The sequence below is a fragment of the Rhinolophus sinicus genome, chromosome 2, assembly GCF_057876585.1.
Source record: "Rhinolophus sinicus isolate RSI-liver-muscle chromosome 2, RSI-T2T, whole genome shotgun sequence".
Classification (NCBI taxonomy): Eukaryota; Metazoa; Chordata; class Mammalia; order Chiroptera; family Rhinolophidae; genus Rhinolophus; species Rhinolophus sinicus.
In genome coordinates, this window is record NC_142502.1 from 140,041,267 (window position 1) to 140,059,991 (window position 18,725).

At 47.9% G+C, this 18,725-nt stretch overlaps 1 protein-coding gene across 4 annotated transcripts in view; it reads left to right on the plus strand.

Moving 5' to 3' along the window:
• Positions 1-18,412, plus strand: part of ADD2 (adducin 2) — a 99,309-nt gene extending 80,897 nt beyond the window's left edge. For all 4 annotated transcript variants that reach the window (XM_088796097.1, XM_088796099.1, XM_088796098.1 and 1 more), the window contains 5 exons: positions 752-871; positions 1,832-1,921; positions 3,865-4,012; positions 5,696-5,821; positions 11,814-18,412. In XM_088796097.1, the coding sequence (XP_088652223.1) occupies positions 752-871; positions 1,832-1,921; positions 3,865-4,012; positions 5,696-5,821; positions 11,814-12,121 (792 nt within the window). In that variant the 3' untranslated portion in view covers positions 12,122-18,412. The remainder of the gene's footprint in view (positions 1-751; positions 872-1,831; positions 1,922-3,864; positions 4,013-5,695; positions 5,822-11,813) is intronic.
• Positions 18,413-18,725: the final 313 nt, after the last annotated feature.

Genomic DNA, 18,725 nt, shown 5'->3' on the forward strand with positions numbered 1-18,725 from the left:
TAGAATAGGGGAACAGAACAGGTCGCCCTGGGCCTGTGTTGGTACAAGCTCCTCTTAGGGCTTCCTGTCGAGTGGCTGGAAGCAGCTGTTCGTGCCCGTGGAGCCTCCGAGCACCTATTTCTTGTAAATTCATGCTGAGTTTTTGGGTCCAGAGGGTGGCTAGGCCAGGTCACTCCCAGGAGCACAGAGCAAGTAATGTTTGCTTCTTGCTCCCACATCCAGAGGGAAATTCTGGGAAGTTCAAGGATGGCTACCAACATTTGAGCTACACATCTGATGCAACCCAGGAGGCGGGTGGGATATTCATTTCTATTACGTTGTTCTCCACGGCCCCCTCCCACACTCTGACTCTTAATTTGACTTTTTCATTAACATTAAAGTAGCTGGCAGCCAAATAGAATAGCCCTTCATTAAAAAAAAAGGAGCCTTGCAAATTAATATCATCGAGTCATCTAATACTGAAGCTCCAGTGGCTGCCTGTTTGTCAATGCTGGTTACCAAGGTACTGAGCCCCACTCTTAAGTGCCGTTTGGCTGTGGACCTGGGCCTTCTCGGGCAGCTAAGTCATTTGTTGCCCATCTCTGCTCTGAGAGACAGACATCACAGAGGCCCATGGGGAAATAACATGTGTGTATAGGCTTGCTGACTTTTCATGTAAGCTGGTTGGCCCAGATCGCATGGGGCAGACCACTGGGGAAGACACACGGGTCTTATTCCTTTGCCTTACCCACCTGGCCTTGTGTGTGTTCAGTGGATGAAGGCTGACGAGGTGGAGAAATCCAGCAGCGGCATGCCGATACGGATTGAAAACCCAAACCAATTTGTGCCTCTCTATACCGACCCCCAAGAAGTGCTGGAAATGCGGAACAAGGTAGGGTGGTAGCTAGTTATCTTGCCATTTCTTCTCCCTCAAGGGCCAGTGTGTGTGTGGGGGGGTGCAGGGTTGATACTCCTGACTTACTAACACCCCAGATGCCTTTTATGGGAAAGGAACTACCACTTATTGGCAGTATTGCAGGTACTGTGCTAAGTGCTGTCCGTACTTATGTAGTCCTACAGAACCTTCTTACATAGAGAAGTGCTGCTTGCTTTAGGCATTAGATGTGTTGAAGAGACCTTGCCCACAAATTGAGTTTTTATGAACTTTTTTAAATTAAAGTTTATTTGGGCGAAGTTTTTATGAATGTTATGCTATTGTCCTTTTGGCCCATTTTCAAGATTTCAAAATCCTTTATATTTATTTTTCCACCTTTGCTTTACAGTTCACTTAGATTTTGAATGTTACTTTAAAAACTTAAGTTGTAGCAGGCTGTCTCCAGTAGGACAGAGACGCTCACAAAACAGTTTTTCAATGTGTGGTCTAAGGATCCTCTGAAATGCTTGTTTAAAATGCAGGTTCCTGGGTCCTCCCTCATCCCTCTCCCCAAGAGATTTGGATTCAATAGATGTGGAGTTGCCCCAGCAAACTGTATTTTAAACAAATTCCTCAGCGGCTTCTTAGGAATATTAAAATTTGAGACTCTCCCTCAAGGACCGACTATGCCTCATTTCACTCTTCCCCTCATACAGGTAGTTAGTTACCTTCTCTGAGTCAGTGAGAATCTGGTGTTTTACATGAACTGCTCCTTCACTCAGAAACAGACATGAGACTGTCTCAGAGTGGACAGACTGTGTTAGAATTAGAGGAGACATTCTCCCACACCATTAGGGGACCCTTCTAGACCCAAGTCGCGGACCACACTGGACACCAATACGCCCTGGGAATGCCCCTCCCAAGCTCCACACCCTGACACTGAAAGCGAGCCCACTCTCTTCCTCTCCTTCCACACAGATTCGAGAACAAAACCGACAAGATGTGAAATCAGCGGGGCCCCAGTCCCAGCTCCTGGCGAGTGTCATCGCTGAGAAGAGCCGAAGCCCGGTACAGCAGAGGCGGCCCCTGTCTGGAGGGGAAACATGTTTGCCTTCCGGGTCATCAGTGCCCGGGGCTGGGCAGCAGGACCCCTGAATCCTCATGCCCACCTCCCCCTGTGATCTCATGCGCTGATGCTCTTGCTGCAAAATGGACGCTGTGAGGACCGGGGACAGTGTCTAATCGCCCCCTCTGGGCACTGGGTGGGGCAGCAGCTGCCCAGTCTGCCCTTGGGAGTGACGCTGACTTCCATGCTTCCCCCATGGAACTCCACTCTGCCCTCTCTTACTATCCTGCAAAGTGGGGATCGCTGGAATGTGGCTGGCAGTTCCCAGATGCTCCAGGCCTGCCTGCCCTGAGCATCTCTGGCCTCTGCACGGATAGGGCATCATGAGACCATAGCTCTGGGAAGATGCTCATGTGCTCTTAGAGGGGAGGCATGTATATAAGGACTGGTGCTCCTATGGGATGGGAAGGGGCAGGTAAGGTAGTTAGTTGCCCACACAAACCCACATAGAGTTAGAAAGTAGAAAGTCGTTGTGTCCATGCTTGAGATAGAACAGTGTCTGTCTAGTGCTTAGTAAAATAGGTAAAGATCAGAATTCTGGCTTGTGTTGGAAATCATTGCTGCTCATTGTAAACCAGCAATGGGCATGGCGTCGTTCTTAGCAACAGGGGGAAATACAGGAACCATTCTTCTCTGCTAAGCAAATTGAGGTGATGCAATGATTTCAGATCAGGCTGCAGCGCACAGTGTGGGTGCCCATTGGCAGGAGAAGTGTGAATGTTATGTCATCATGCCCACCTCCACCCCAGCGCAATTCAGCGAAGAGGAGGAGTACAGATGTGCCACAGGGTCAAGGCTAGAAATACCCCACAATGCTGGAGGGAGGCGGGAGTTCAAGATGATGAGCAAAATTGTTAAAAAGTCTGCTCTTCTTGGAGTCCACCTTCTTGGAATTCTGGTCTTGGACTCTCTTTTGAACCCCATGATTCCTTAAGATAGGCCCAGTGCTGCCCTCTTTTGGAAGGAGCCCATGGGCCCCTCATCCGGAGCTCTGATGGGCTAGGGAAGAATGGCCTGCAGTGCGTGGTGTGGGCCAGTGGGTCCGCGCTCACTTTCCCTGGGCTTCCCTGTCTTTGGCTCCTCCTCAGCTTCAAAGCTTGTCATTCTCAAAGGCCAAGGCGAGAAGGCTGGATGAGGAAAAAGGACTATGGAGTCTGCATTTTAGTCCCTGTCTGGAGCTAGAAGGGTCAAAGCATTCCTGAAGCTTACACAAGCTTACCCAGCTGGTGAGCTCCCCAGAGCCAGAGGCTCCACAGAGGTGGTGAAACAGTGATTTTGCCAATGTCCCTGCAGGGACCTGCAGTACAGGCAGGTTGAAGAGCCAAGATTCAGGACCTTGATCCCCTTGTAATTTACGACTATGCGCAAAACAGGCCTAACAGTTTGGACTGAGAATGCCGAAGCCACTGCGTGTTTTCCTGCTGTGTGCTGTAGCTTGTGCTGCTTTAGGAGGTGGGAGGGGCCGGGGGAACAGCTGGCATGAAGCTGACTGAGCCAATGCTTTGCTTGCTGGAGTTTGGCTGACTGACCTTGGGCCGCTGACGGTATGTGCATAGTGATGGCTTGCAAGCATCCACGGGAGGGGTTGCAATAAAGGTGTGTCTTTCTTCTGCTTGGGGGCATCCTTTGCTTTTATTTCTGGGGCAGAGGGTGGACTCTCTGCATTCATCCAGGCAGTTGCAAAGAATCTGGGTCTGGGGGTGAGGTAGCCATGGGGAGGAGTGAAGAAGCCTTCCCCTGAGGCCCTGGGCTGTTTCCAAGGAGCTGCATGCCACACTGTCCCTAGCAAGACTACTGGCAGCCACATGAGTCTGAAAGAAAGCTCAGGCCTGGGCCCCAACCCCGGCGTTCAGAGAGCAACACACACTCTATGGTTAACTTTCAGTCTACAGAGAGCCAGCTGATGGCCAAGGGCGACGCGGACACTAAAGACGAGTCAGAGGAGACGGTGCCCAACCCCTTCAGCCAACTCACTGACCAGGAGCTGGAGGAGTACAAGAAAGAGGTGGAGAGGAAGAAGCTAGAACTCGAAGGTAAAGAACCCTCGTGCTTCATGATTTCATCTTGAATCCTCACTTCCTTCTCTCTGTCTCTTGTCTGTCATATCCTCAGTTTGACCTTCCTGACCAATCACCAAATAATATTCTTACTAGCATACTATTTAATCCACCAATGACGCTCATTGCTCAGTGCCTAACAGTTATACGGTGTCTGCAGGACCCTCTCACCTGAGTATAGTTAATCCTTGTAGAGTGCTTGGAATAGTACCTGTAAATACGGCTTAGGTCAGTAGACACCACATAAATGGTAGCTAGAAGATAATGATACTAGTGATAATTACTAATTATCTATCAGATTTGGTATAAACCTTTCAGCCTGGCAAACAAAACTCTCCACCAGCTGACTTCTTTATGTCTTTTTCTCATTCCTCCCGTATTTCAGAATCTTGAGTTAAGCCCATCTCTCCATGTTGAGTCCCAGATAGATACTCATGATAGTTCACATGCCCTTTGTCGTGCGGGGAGTCATCAGGTGAAGTCTGTGCTCCCGCTCCCCACATAAGAACGCAGGATATGGTGAGGCCAAAAGGAACACCCACGGAGCCATAGGTAGGGGAGTCATACTAGTATATTCTCGCTGGTGGCACTATTGTCTCACTGGAGGCTGGATCCACACTGTCCGCAACCCGCCATCCTAACTGCAATCCACACTTGCCAGCCCAGCCACCATCTTCTTGCTAGCCCCCATTTTTTCTGCTAGCGTAGCCACAGCAGTTATATTAGTGGCCAATGGCTCACTGGTTATAGCTGATGGCCAACTAGCCACAGCTGATGACCATCTAATCACAGTTGATGGCCATTTACTACCTGAGCCAGCACCTTTCTATGTGAGGCCGAGAGCCTGGAAACTACTTTCTGGGGCTCTGTCCCCACACCCTTGTTCCTTCCTGGCATGTTTTCCCTTCTGGACGAGCCTGACTTGAAGTTATCTGTACTTCAGGCTCCATCTCAAACCCCGCTCCAGCTAAGAAGCCTACCGTGTCTCTCCCTTCTCTCAAACCAAACTGTCCCTTCTCTTTGCTTCAGGAGCACTTGAGGTCTGAGACTCAGAATTCAGCTCTTGGTTTTGTCCACCAGGCTAGGCTTTCATTCCCTCAGGGCAGAGTCTTGCTCCGCCATTGTCCTCCCCACCCAGAGTCGGCCATCTTCCTGGGCACCAAGCAGCCACTAGAAAAACACTTCCTGGTTTGCTTGGAGTCCTGATGTGCCGATCAAAAAAGGAGGTAGAAACATATGGTGCTTTTTATCCCTAGGGATTGTTTGGACTGAACATGTAAATTAGATAAATTAAGTAATAAAGGAGCTACATGCTAACAAATCCTGGGTGGGAAGTCTCGTACACTCTTGTTGTCCATGTCCGGGGTAACATATTTCATCAGTGGATATGCTTTGATGGAGGAAACAGAACATGACTCTGACTCCTTCCGTTGGCCTCCCCCAGGATGTAGCAGAAGTCCCCAAAGGTTAGGGGAGCACCTAACTGCAGGCAGAAGTGAGGACCAAGTAGAAGAAAGCAGTTTTTTAAAATTCTCTCTCTCTCTCTCTCTCTCTCTCTCTCTCTCTCTCTCTCTCTGTCTTTCTCTGTTTCTCTCTCTCTCCACTGCCTGTCTCTTCTCTGCTTGACCTCTATTCTGAGGTGGTTTTCTGTATTTTCAGGAGAGAAAGAAACTGCTGCAGAGGAGCCTGGTTCACCTGTAAAGTCTGCACCTGCTTCTCCAGCACAGAGTCCAGTGAAGTCAGAGACAAAGAGCCCCATGGTCTCTCCCTCCAAGTCTTTAGACGGTGAGTGGAGTTGAGCAGCTGGGAGGGAAGAAGGTGCCTCCACAGGCTGAAGAAGGGGTCTGCATGGGAGGTAGGGCAGGTGTGCACACTACAGGGACCTTGCCTTTCAACAGTTTTCCCCCTCTGCCATTTCTAGGAAGAGGGGTTACCAAATTTAAGCTTGTTCCATTCACAAGCTGTAACCATACGCATTACAGTTTAAGCCTGGCCTAAGCAATGAGGAACAAGGTAATGACTGACTCACAGCCGTCTCACTTCTAACTCACACTGGGTTGGCTGATGGGCCTTTCCAGATGCACCAGCCCAGTCCTCAGATCTTAATGTGCTCCGGGATCACCTAGGAATCTTGTTAAAATGAAGATTCTGGTGCAGCCTGTTCAGGGTGGGACCTGGGAGTGCATTTTCAACAAGCTCCCAGGTGAGGCTGATGAGGGCATTTTCAATCTTGACTGCACTTGGGAATCACATGGCAAGTTTTAACAATCCTGATGCCTGCCTGGGTTCCATACCCAGCTATTCTGGGTTGAATTGTCTGGGGGTGGAGCTGGGGAGGCATGCAGCGTGGAGTTTTAAGATCCGCCGCCCCCAGGGGAATCTAATGTGGAGGCCAGGTGGAAAACCATGTTACTAGCTACTAATTTAGAGAATTGAGTTCTAGGCCCAAATCAACTGCTAATTTTAGAAAATCAGATAATCTTTGGGTTTTAATTTCCTTGTCTGTCAAATGGGGCTGCTAACATTTTCCCTTTTTAAGATTCTTATAGGTATAAGGGAAGTTATAGATGAAGACATACTTTGAAAGAGTAAAAGCATGATTTAAATGTAAGATCCAATTATGGTTATGATTAATAATATTATGGTGGATAATAATACTTTCATAGTCCATTCCACCCAGATCATGAAAGGGTCTTTAATGAGCTCCTGGAATCAAATCACTTCTGGCCATTAACAATCCTCTCCTGGCCCCTGTGAGCCCAGGGAGAGCTGTACCGCCATGCAGGGAGCAGCAGCTTAGTGGCCTGATGGAATCTTCTCCCTCCTGGGCTGAATGGCCACATATGTGGAAGCTGCTAGTATCCCCCAACCCCTGAGCACCCTCCACAGATGAATTGCTGCCTTGAGAGCAGACCCAGTGTTGCTAGAGAAAACCTATCTGCTTGAGGCCAGGGCCCCAAGTGGATGTGCCCCAACTGTTTGTGTTCATTGTGTCTCATCGTGGTGTTGTCAACCTGTCTCCACAATGTCTTCCTTTCTCTTCCCATTTGTGCCTTCATCAAAGGAGTTTCCTCCGATTCTGAGTACTTGTCTCTGTAGTAAGTATAGAGACGCTGTTTACTAACTCACTCCAACACTCGCAATTGGGGAGGGAGGGGTTTTCAAAATAAATATATTTCTCCCCAATTATTATTATTTTTTGCAACTTACAACCCTGCCTTCAGGAGGTTTCTTGGCTATAAAAGTTATGACCAAGTCCACATGTGCTATGCATGAACAAGGCTTCCCTGAAGTATATACATACATATGACACAGTCTTGCACACACATGGATATTCACACTTGACCCACCACCCACAATGACTGGGCAACAAGCCCCCACAGTGAATGGGCAGTGGGGCCAGCTCCTGGGCACTCCCTGTGGTGAAGTGCTTATGGCCCTCAGGAGCACATCTATGTCCTTGTTTCGAATGCATGGGCACCTCTACAGAGCCCATGACCTCTTCCAGGGCTGTGGGCCAGAACCAGAATGACCTAGAAACCATCTGCCTGACGGGGATGCGTAAAGCACCTGACCTGACTGCTGCTCCGGCATCCCTCGGGGCATGCAAGCCACTGCATGCAGGAAATCCAGGCTGGAGAGGAGGCTCATGGCAGGAGTGGGACAAGGGCTGGCAATTCCATTTTAGCTCCTGGAAGCCCCCTGAAGCAACCTCTGCTGCTCAGCAGGACAGAGGGCAGGAGGAAGGCTGTGTGATGGGTGGGATACCCACTTCCTAACGTCATCCTTACTCCATCAGGATCCCACTTCTCTCCTGTATAGATCTATGCCCCTGTGGAGAGTATAGCGAAGTTGTTAGAAAAGTGAAGGTGTTCCCTGAAGACTCTTTCTGTAACGCACACAGAGCTGGGGAGCATGGGCCTCCTTGAAGCAGACCCCACGTGATGAGGCATAAGCTGTAGCTGTTTAGGGTGCAGTGGGGTTGGTGGCCTTGCCCAGCTCCTCAGGGCAGACAGGGCTGCCCCTCCAAGCAGCATCTGTACTTTTACAGTTCACACACCCATCGGATCAGGGGTGACTTTTTTTTACCATGTGTCACCATGCTCTCAGGTCCTCTTGTGGTGAGTCCCCTCAATGTCACTCCTCATCAGTCTTCCTGACCCTGACCCTATCAGCCTCTCTGAAGGACAGTCTTTCATATCCTCTTTCTTCACATCTGGCCATCTTTGTCGTCGCCTTCTCTCGGACTAGCTCCTGACTGTCCCTGCCCCTGCTGACTCCATCCCCAGGTCCCTCAGGAGCACCTGCTATGCCCGCAAAGAAATAGCCATGCACTGAACACCAGAAGATCAGCTCTGCCACTTACTGATTTAGCCACATCAAACAAGTCACTTAAAAACACTGCAGAATGGAGGAACAACATGAATCCTTGCCCTTTCTAACTCCTAGCATTGTTATCAGGATAAAATGAGCTAATGCATATGAGGACCTCATAACGTGCTTAGGCAAATTAGTTCTCATTGTGTACTATGTTCTCGGGATGGTGAGAGAGAATACACCACTTGCTGTTTTAAGCCATTAAGTTTTGGGGTAGTTTGTTATACAGCAATAATTATTAAATCGTGGTATATAGTAAGAACTGATTTGATGGAAATTAGTTCTCCTGTAGGTTGACTGGGCTCAGCAGGATGGTTCTTTTGTTCCTGATGTCAGCTGGGAGCTTGACTCAAATGGAACTTCAAAGATGGTACATTCACATGTCAGGTGCCTTGGCAGCAGCAGCTGGAAGGCTAGGCTCAGCCAGGACACTGGGATGGCTGGGACTCTTATCTACCTGTCTGTCTGTCTGTCTCTGTCTGTCTCTGTCTGTCTCTCTCCATGTGATTGTAGGGACTCTCCATGTGTGTTTCCATCAGGGTAGTCGGACTTCACACGTGGCAGCTCAGGGCTCCTGGAACTATAAAATCAGAAACTGCTAGGCCTTCTTAAGTCTTCAGCCTGAGGCTGGCTGGCTCAGTGGCACTTCCCCTGAATTCTGTTGGTTACTGTGAGCCATAGGGCCAGCCCAAATTTAATATGGGTGGGGACAACAACCAAGTGTGAGCTCTTAAAAAAAAAGGTAAATGACACATGCAAATGCAGAATGAATATATTGGCAGTAGGTTTAGAGAAGGGCAAGCTCATTGTCAAATGTCAAGGGAGGTTTGAGTCAGACCTTGGGGAGATACATACTTGGACTGGCAGACAGGAGTAGAGTGAGCTGTCCAGGGGTTGTGGCTAGGAATCTGGAGGAGTGGGCATCCTGGAAGGGGACATTGATGACCTAGGGACAACAAGTAGTTGGAGGCTGAGGGATGGTAAAAAATTAAATATGAGAGGTGGAATGTCCAAACAAGCTCTGCTCTAGATTCTGCTAGTCTTTCAGCCCTTTGTTTCCCAATTCACAGGGGTCTGGATGTGGACCCTGGCTGCCAAGTTCAGTCTTGCTCCAAATCACCCACTTTTCCGATTCCCCCTGCCCCTCCTCCTGCTTACTGGTCACCATCCTTGAACAGAGCAGTTGCATTCATGGAGCGAGAAGGCAAGTACCAAATCATCTGAGAGGGTCAAGCTTGAGAAACATGTCCTAATGGGTCATCGAAGGGAGTGGCCTGTAGTGACAGCCTGGACTGAGGTTTCAGAATCATGGGAAGGACAAAAGCCCAGGAGGACAAGAGTGGGGACAGTGGACTTGGTACAGGGACAAAGGCCAGCACACACTTGTGTATGTGGCTGGGTCCCGTTCAGTTTAGAAGGCTCTGGCTGGGATAGGCAGAAAAGAAGATAAGGTACAGTGTTGGCTTGGTTAGAACAAAACTGTTCGCACATTAATTTGTCTGCCCATGCATTTGACCATTCATGGCTTCCACAAATATTTTTTTCTTAGTATCTTCTATGAGCTAGTTACATAGATAATTTAGACACAGTCTTGCCCTAAGTTATTTCAGTTTTGAGGTGGAGGTAGGCATAAACAAGGAAGTGTGGTTATTTTCCAGTTGCTATGATGGATAGAAAGGAGGGAGTGATCAATTCTACGTAGAAGCAGGGACGGGGTCAGGAAAGACTTGGAGGAAGAGATAACACTCAAGCTGATTCATTGTATGGGCTGAAGGTTGGGTGGGGACACACAGATGAGAGGGAAAGGCCTTCCAGACAGAGGGAAACAGGCTGGGGTGACAGGGAGGGGTCAAAGGACCACAAGGTTGATAAGGTCAACTAACAGGTGAAGTGAGGAGAATAGACACCAAGATGGTTGGGTCTGGACTGGTTTCTTGCATTCAAGGGTACTGCCAGGTGACAGCTGTGGGAACACATGGTGGGAGGGGAGGCAAGTAGAGGCTGTAGGAGTCAAGGGTGTTGGAGAACTTGGTTGTTAGATGATGACAGAACACAGGTTGGACAGTAGGAATGGGAGCCAACGGCCATGGTCTCTAGTACCAAAAGAGAGAAAGAAGTCATCTGAGAGAGGACTTTGACTTGCCCAGCCAATTTCGGAAGTTATAAAAGACCTCATTATAAGACCTTGCCCGATAGTTAAACCAGTCTGTTCTAACTGTCCCCAAATTTATCTGCCTCTGTCCCATCTTCCATGGAAGCATACATTTCCCCAGTCTTTACCCCTGTCGAGAACCCTAGGCTTTTCCTAAAGCCCATCTTCACCCACTCTGTCTGTAACACCAGCCCCACCTGCCGCCATTAGCCACATTGCCGTACAGCAGAGCGTGTGGGGTTCCTTCTCATGATATCTCTCATGCTCACTCTCACAACGCATCCTCACACCCCCCCCCCCCCAGTGTCCCGTAGTGAAAAGAACACTGAACTGGATGGTAGTACATGGATGTCTCCCCCCTCTTTTACTGTTTACTCAGTTTTCATATCTGTAAAGTAGGGGCGAGGTGAGATAGACGATCTTTATATTCCTTTCTCTTTTTCAAAGTGTGGTTTTATAATTTTCCTTCCTTCCTCCCCATCCAGGCATTTCAAAGCTCAAGTGGATACAGAGTGAGATGAGAGTAAGAAGTGGGAGAAAGGGCCACGGGAAGGTTTAGATTCTGGGGTTTAAGCGGATCTGGCCTTCAAGATGGTGCCAGTCCTAAAGGGGCAGTGGCTGCTAGAATGGGACAGTCAGGTACCTTCCCCTTTCGGTTAATCTTTATAGCTTAGAAGCACAGGGTCCATGTCACTCAGGAATTCCATTCTCTGTCTGCCTTCCCCTCTCTGCCTACTGAGAAGTTACTCGCCATTCTTCCAAAAGTTCCTCACTGATTTCAGAAATGAAATGGGTACAAAAACGTGCAATTGCCATACATTTACTGGTGAAACTGAACCAGTTACATTTCCTAGATGCATCCACTGAGTTGTACATGACACGGCCCTTCCCCTTCCTACAGCCTCTGTCCTCACCTGTATCTTTTCCCTCGTTCTGTGCCTAGAAAATCTCCACACTGGGCCCTGGCTGAGCCTGCTGCCATATTTGGACGCCATTACTGGTTTGCATTTGTAGATAAGAGCCCAGAGTTACTGACCTGCCAAGGGCTTGCTCCCAGGGTAGGCCATGAGGAAGGGGTGCAGGTTTGGATGAGAGCCCTGCCGACCCCCTGCCCCTACCATGTCAGCCTGCCCTCTCATTGCTCTAGACTTACTTTGTGGAATTACCTAGAGATGGTTCTGGTAACCCCAGGTAAAAGCTCTCACTGGAATGACGTCTAATGGGTGATGTCTTTTGATCTTTTTCTAGAAGGTGCTAAGAAGACAGAAACAAGCAAAGCCACCACGGAGCCTGAAACAGCGCAGCCAGAAGGGGTGGTGGTCAACGGGAGGGAGGACGAGCAGACAGCAGAAGAAATTCTCAGCAAAGGCTTGAGCCAGATGACCACCAATGCCGACACGGATGTTGACACCTCTAAGGACAAAACAGAGTCTGTCACCAGCGGCCCCATGTCCCCAGAAGGCTCACCTTCCAAGTCTCCCTCAAAGAAGAAAAAGAAATTCCGAACACCATCTTTTCTGAAAAAGAGCAAAAAGAAGGAGAAAGTGGAGTCCTGATTTGTAACATCCTGGGGCTCCCATCTGCATCCTCTCTTCCCCTCTCCCCTTCTCCCATCTCCATCCCTGAAGCACAGGGCCAAGGAGGGATAGAGTAGGACCCTGGACCACACTCTGAGGGGGAACATAGCAATTGCCTGACCAACCCCTCTCTTACAATTGCCCCAGAGAAATCAGGTGACTTTCCCAAGGTCACAGTTAGTGGCAGAGCCTGCACTAGAGCTCAGGTCTCCTGGCTCCCAGTCCAGCGCTCTTTCCACTATACAACACTGCCTAGTTGTGGGCGGCCTTTGTGAGCCCCGGGCCAGAGGGCCAGAGTGGGCCACAAGCTCTCACAGGCTCAGACTAAATCAGACTGAGGCTTTCCCTGAACAAGGTCCTTTCCTCACAGGAACCCAATCTCCTGCTGGTGGAGCTATCAGTATGTTTAGAAATCTCTTTTTTCTTTTCCATAGGGTCCCTGCCTTGCTGCTCACAGTAACCAGACAGATTGACCTGCCCCCTCCACTAGAAGTTTATCTTTGTTCTCAAGGGCTGATGGCTTAGCTTGTGCTTCCCCAACCATTAACCCTGAGCTTTCCTCATGGAACCTCCTGAATGACGATGGAAGACTTGTAACAGTTGGCAGACGTAAGGGCAAGCCAAGTCAGCCATAGGATGGGAGATAATTTAATATATATAAGAAGCCAGGTACTTGACCCATTCAAATAGTGTATCTCAGGCGCTTCAAAAGTAAAACCAAATTTAGCTTAGAAAATAGTTGTCTCGTGCTCAGGGCAGAAATTTGGGGAAATTTAGGTCTTCTGTTGGCTTATATGAGGAGGATCAAAACAACACAGGAAATGCTATGCCTTTCTAGCTTTGCATGACACATGGAGCAATGTGGTTCTACCTGTCTCACTCCTGTCCAGTGGTTAGGTGTCCCCTGACCTTCTCTGAAACCCAGAAGCACTGGTTCATAGAGTGGAACTGGCATCTTGCCCTTGAGTTCCAACTCAGTCATGCTGGGTCCTGCAGAGAATGAGATGAGCCCTTCAGGATTAATCAGATAAATGCTTGGGTGTCCCCGGCTCTGTCACTGTCTGTTCATCCTGGGGCCTGGTAATAGCCACAGCTATTGTTTTAAGTGCCAACATTATGTTTTCATATTCTTCCATGGGGCATTGATTAATGAACATTGTTGGCTTCTAAAAAAAAAAGACAATCTATTCTCTTGAAAGCACAGTGTCTTCAAAGGATAATTTACCTTTTTGTCCTGGTTATTATAAAAGTATTTTTGAGCATTCTTAATCATAATTTTCCATGTTTGAGCCCTTACTCCACACACACACACACACACACACACACACACACACACACACACTGTGCAGGCTTTACACACATTATATCCTTTAGCCCTCATAATAATCCTGTGATGTAGGTAAGATTATTCCCATTTTATGAGTAAGGAAACTGAGATTCCCAAAATATAATTCACTTGTTCCAGGTGACTTGGCTAGAAAGATCCAGAGCCTGGATTTGACCAAAGTCAGTCTGGGTCAGAGCCTTTGCTCTTAACAGCCATGGTGATCAGAAAACTTTAATCCCCAAGGGTGGTGGTTTTAGTCCAGAACCATTTCTGTGACTGGTCTCCATTGCATAATGTCAGCACTTGAAATGAAGGTAGGAAACTACCTTGTTCTCTCTCATCAGTGCATGTTAAGTTCCTGATAACATGGACGGTGGCGATGCCAGTGTGGACCTCTGACAAAGGAGAGGCAAGGGCCTTCTGGTTGGGGTAGGATGTACCATCTGTTGTTGGGTAATTTCTTGAGAAGGAAGGAAACTGACATATGACTGAGGAAAACCCAATGCTGTGTCTCTCTAGTGCAGATTCCCAACTGCTACCCCCGCACCCTCGTAACCCCACACTCTGGCCCCTCTCCTTCTACTTTTTGATTAGGTCTTACAATGGACAGCCCAACGGTCAGGGGCACCACTGCCTCAGAAAAGTCTGTGAGATGGGAAATGCCTTTAATAGCCAATGCTTTGATGCCTTCTTTAAAAAGGTAGATTTCATATTCATTCATTCATCCATCCCTTCACAGTATTTGTTAAGCACCCACTAAAGGTCAGGTATTATGCTGACATTAAAAGAAAACGATCATGGTGACTAGAATAATCAATGGCAAGCAATGGTAAGGGTGGAGTGACTACATCCACTGAGGCAGCTTTCTGTGTTGGAGTGGCTCAGAGATGGTGTTGATTGACTTTGCATTCAACAGATTCTCTTCATTCCCTTTACAACAGTGAAAATGCCAGAGCTTGCTGCAATTTGAGCATCGTCCTTGGAATTTATGCCATGGGCCCATCTCATGTTTATCCATTTGTTCAGTCCTCGTGCATTCAAAGAACACGCATGAGCTTGCATCACTGGCTGGGCCTGAGGGCAGGACTTAGTCCCAGCCTGCAGGAAGTTCATCAGTAAAAGAAGCATGTGGACAAGTTACAAAATGATCAGTGGTGCAGAGGTGGCATTAGGAAGCAATGATTTACTGTCTTCCAGGCCAGAGAAACCATCTTGAAAGGAGTGATGGTTGAATTAGGTTTTCAAAGCAGCGGAATTGTCCAGGGTTGGCGGGACATTCCGTGATGACGGAAGAGCATGTGCAGAGGCATGGAAGCATGAAACTCCATGATGTGTGCACTCAGCAATTCAGGACTGCTGGAGCATAAAGCGTAAGGTGGGGGTGGGGTAGAGATGGGCTGGTTCGTTTCACAGGTGAACAGGGCTGGATCATAAAGAAACTTGTAGAAAGTATGGAGGAGCTAGACTTTATCGTGTACAGGGGTTGGAGCTGCTGAGTCATCATCAGGATTGGGTTTTAGAAAAACTTTGGTGGCTGAGTGGAGAATGGATTAAATGAGGCCTTTCTGGAACGTCAGCACTAAACCATGTTTGGGGGCCTGTCTTACACTTACATTGTCCTTCGTAGCAAATAGTGAGCTTCCAGCACAGAATTCATTTCCATCCGATTATTTGGTTAAGGCATCTTAAGAGACTTGGACAAGGAGAGGGAAATATTCAAAGAGCTACTACTTAGCAGAGTTTCCAGTTATATTTTGACTTGTGTAGAGAGGCTGTTGAGTCCGTCTGCTAATTTCTTCTTCCCTAGTACGTGTTGGGTGTGGCCCGCTTCGTTCCAGGCTCGAGGCCGTGCACTAGATATTATTGAAGTAGATGTATATAGTACCAACAGTGTCACAGGCTTTTAGGGTGACAGGAGGGGCCATTGTCTTTGGCTTTGGATAAAAGGTGGCTGAAAACCTGGACCAGTATCTGTCTGGAGAGAATGTGTATATGGAGAACTCAGAATTGGTAGGCAATGGGTTCACTTCAAAGAAAGCCACTGTGCTTGGATATGCGGCAGAAAAGGGATGAGGAGATGGAACCAGTCTGCTGTGCTGTGGCTGGCTGAGCTGGGAAAGAGGTTTCTGAGGCTGTTTCCACGGGAAGATGGGCAGGGGGTGGGGAGGCAGAGGGAGAGATGGTTACAGAGAGACAAACTAGGTCCCAGTGACTCTTCGTGCACTGGTGGCTGGCACCCAGCAATGGTGTGGGAGACCCATCTATACCACATGACCTTCCCTCAAACTTTGTAAAAAACACTGCCAAGAGACAACCGCTAGCCCAGGTGTGAGCTCCATAAAAGCCTCCTGGCCTGTAGGTGACCAAGAAACTCCCACATCGGCCAAGTTATACACAGATAACAATAATCTCCCTCAACACTCCTATAATGAAAATGGGGTTCTTCTTCTGCAGATGATAAGTTAAAGGACTTGGGGGTTTTGTTTGAACCCCCGGAAAGCATTGCCCTTATACCACTGACGTATATACCGAGGCTTGAATCCTGCTCCCTGTGTCTAATACGGTGTCACTCATTCCCACATGTGGCAAGACAATCGCTCAGATGCCGTCAGTCACTGTCGTCACAGAGGTCTACTGCCTTTGTCAGCATGGGGAGAAATGCTATAAAGCCACTTCTCTGGTTGCATGGTTTTGCCTAAGAGCACAATTCACTTCTGAAAATCTGAAAGATGAAAGAGTTTGGATTTTTCCATGCAGGCATGTACAGGGGTAACAGGGACACACAGCCCACCATTTGGCCTATATGCCATCTTTTGTGTAAGTGTGAAGTTTATGTACTAGTTCCAGGCCAAATTTCCGTTTCTGACTATTGAACAAACGACAAAGCGTATAACACTTACTCATTTCTCTCATGGGGAGCGGCACATGCCCTTGAGCTGGCTGGCACAATTGCAGTTGACTCTGAGCCTCGAGAATCTGCTCAAGTGGTGAGAGATGTAAGACCTGTTTCCTCTAGGGTCAGAGTCTGAGAAGAAACGAGAGAGGGGATGCTTTTATGCCCTCCGCTCCTGCAGAAGGGACAGGGCACCTCACAATTCAAAACCTGATGGGACACCAGTGTTCCACATCTATTCCAAAAGGGATACTTTAGCACAAAAAGTCAGAGACCTTGAACTGACTAAGGAAATATACGCATTGGTTATTTATCTGCGTAGGTCCACTTGTGCTAGAATACAAAAATGCATATGCAATAGAGCAATTATTTCCAACTTATCCATTTGGATGGGGCATCCTTTTTGCCAAAAATAAGAGCATACACATAGAGACCAGTCACGAAGGCACACCCAGCCCTCTTGTGCCTCGGTGAGGAGCTACCCTCACCCAGGAATCAACATGGAGATTTCAGATGGGGAGTCCTTCTTTTGTGGAGAAAGCTTTCATCATTTTTATATATACAAGCTTCTCTTTTAGGAACAATTAGAAAGAATCTCCAGTTGGGGGTGTTCTTAAAAATACAGAAGTAATGGTTTGCATTGATTCATACTTAGATGGTATTAGGTTTTGTCAAATTGATGTTGGGTGCCAATTGCCTTTAAGATATCCCCAAAAGTTGGGTTATGACTTTGAGAAATTCGGTCCTGAAGATGGAAGAGAAATGGTCACTCTTACTGACACAGGGAGGGACTCAGGTGGAGGCAGAGCCAGAGCCTGGGTGTGGGCAGCTTTCCCAAGGTAGTTGGCTCCTGTGCTCCATGTCTCACCCCGTTTCCCAAGCAGTCGGATGAGGCCAGCTGTGATGTGGCAAGTCCCCTATCCCTCTGTCACATAAAGAAAATGTTGTGGGGGCGGGGTGGGGAAGTAATTATAAAAGAACCCCAAACTCTTCTCTGCTCCAGCAAATCATCTTGTATTACTTTTAGAAGCTAAAAGGCCAGATCTTCCTTTTAAAGTGAATTAGAAGGAGGATGACAGTTGAACCAAGGACAGAGGGGCCACATTTAAATACATCAAAGCCCTTATAAAATGGGAATCTATTTTAGGGACCTTCACCCCCACATTTCAACTCCACCTCATGCTTCTTGGGCATGCTTTGTGGGAGATTGTTTGATCTACATGGTTGGCTCCCTCTTTAAATTCCTGCAATCTATGCTATAACTCGGAGTCCCTGCAGAGCCTGGGCTGGCCTGGCTAGGGTGTGGGCGTCTAGATAGTGTGGTGTTCTCTAAAGCTGTGGATGGTTTCAGTGAAATGTCTATGTCAGACAATCGTCTCCCTGTACATACCTTGTCTGTGTTTAGCTTGTCCTAGTATTATGAGATTTCAAATAGGGGTTCCATGTAAATACTCTTCCTGCTACTGAAATGCTAGCCCTCGGATCATGCAGCAGCCCCACAAATGGTTTTACCTTTCTCTATGCTAACACTTTTTGAGCCACTGAGACGTGCAGATTGATGATTAGTTTCTTGGGCTTTTATTTTGCAATTTTATATATATAACACACATATATTGTATATATATATATTTATGGGTTGGTTTTGTATAGTTTTCTGTTTGAATCTCTGAGCACCAAAGCTGCCCTTGGATTTTTCTAGAGAATGTTCCAAAGTCACTTCCTGACACCTCCCACCCCCTGCTTTGGTGTTTGTGGTGCTGGGTAGTAATATATCTGAGTATATCTGCCCAGGGATTTCTGTATGTATGTGCTCTTATCTCACCTGCAGATATTACCCCAGTAAATCTACTGTGCTTGGCTTCCCGGTGTGTGACCCGTCTGTCAGCCACCAGTTCTCCCAACTCCCAGGGGAGCAGAAGCCAGAGAGGGAGTCCATGTATGGAAACATCTGACCACATCTTTATCCTTGAAACCATTCCTCACACATGCAGGGAGGCAATAAAATGCTCTAGTCTTGTGAGAAGGGCAAGGCTATGTGGATTTGCAAACAGCTCTTTGGAGGAAGATCATTTTAGATGGGTTTGGATTGGGAAAGGGGGTTGTAAAAACAAACATGTGGATGTTCCCACAGGGGCAGATTGTGGGGGGCGGGGCTGGAATGGAAAGTGGTGTCAGGCCAGAATCAGAGGACTGGGGAGAGCTAAGCTGTCATCCCAAACAGTGAAAGGGGAATGGAGATACTATGGGATAGAAAGAAGAGGAAAAGACCCATTTTGCCCCCAACCAGCTCTTTTTTACTCAAATACGAGCCCAGGACTTGATGCAGATTTGCACACCTAGGTCAGGCGTTGTTTAAATGTCTT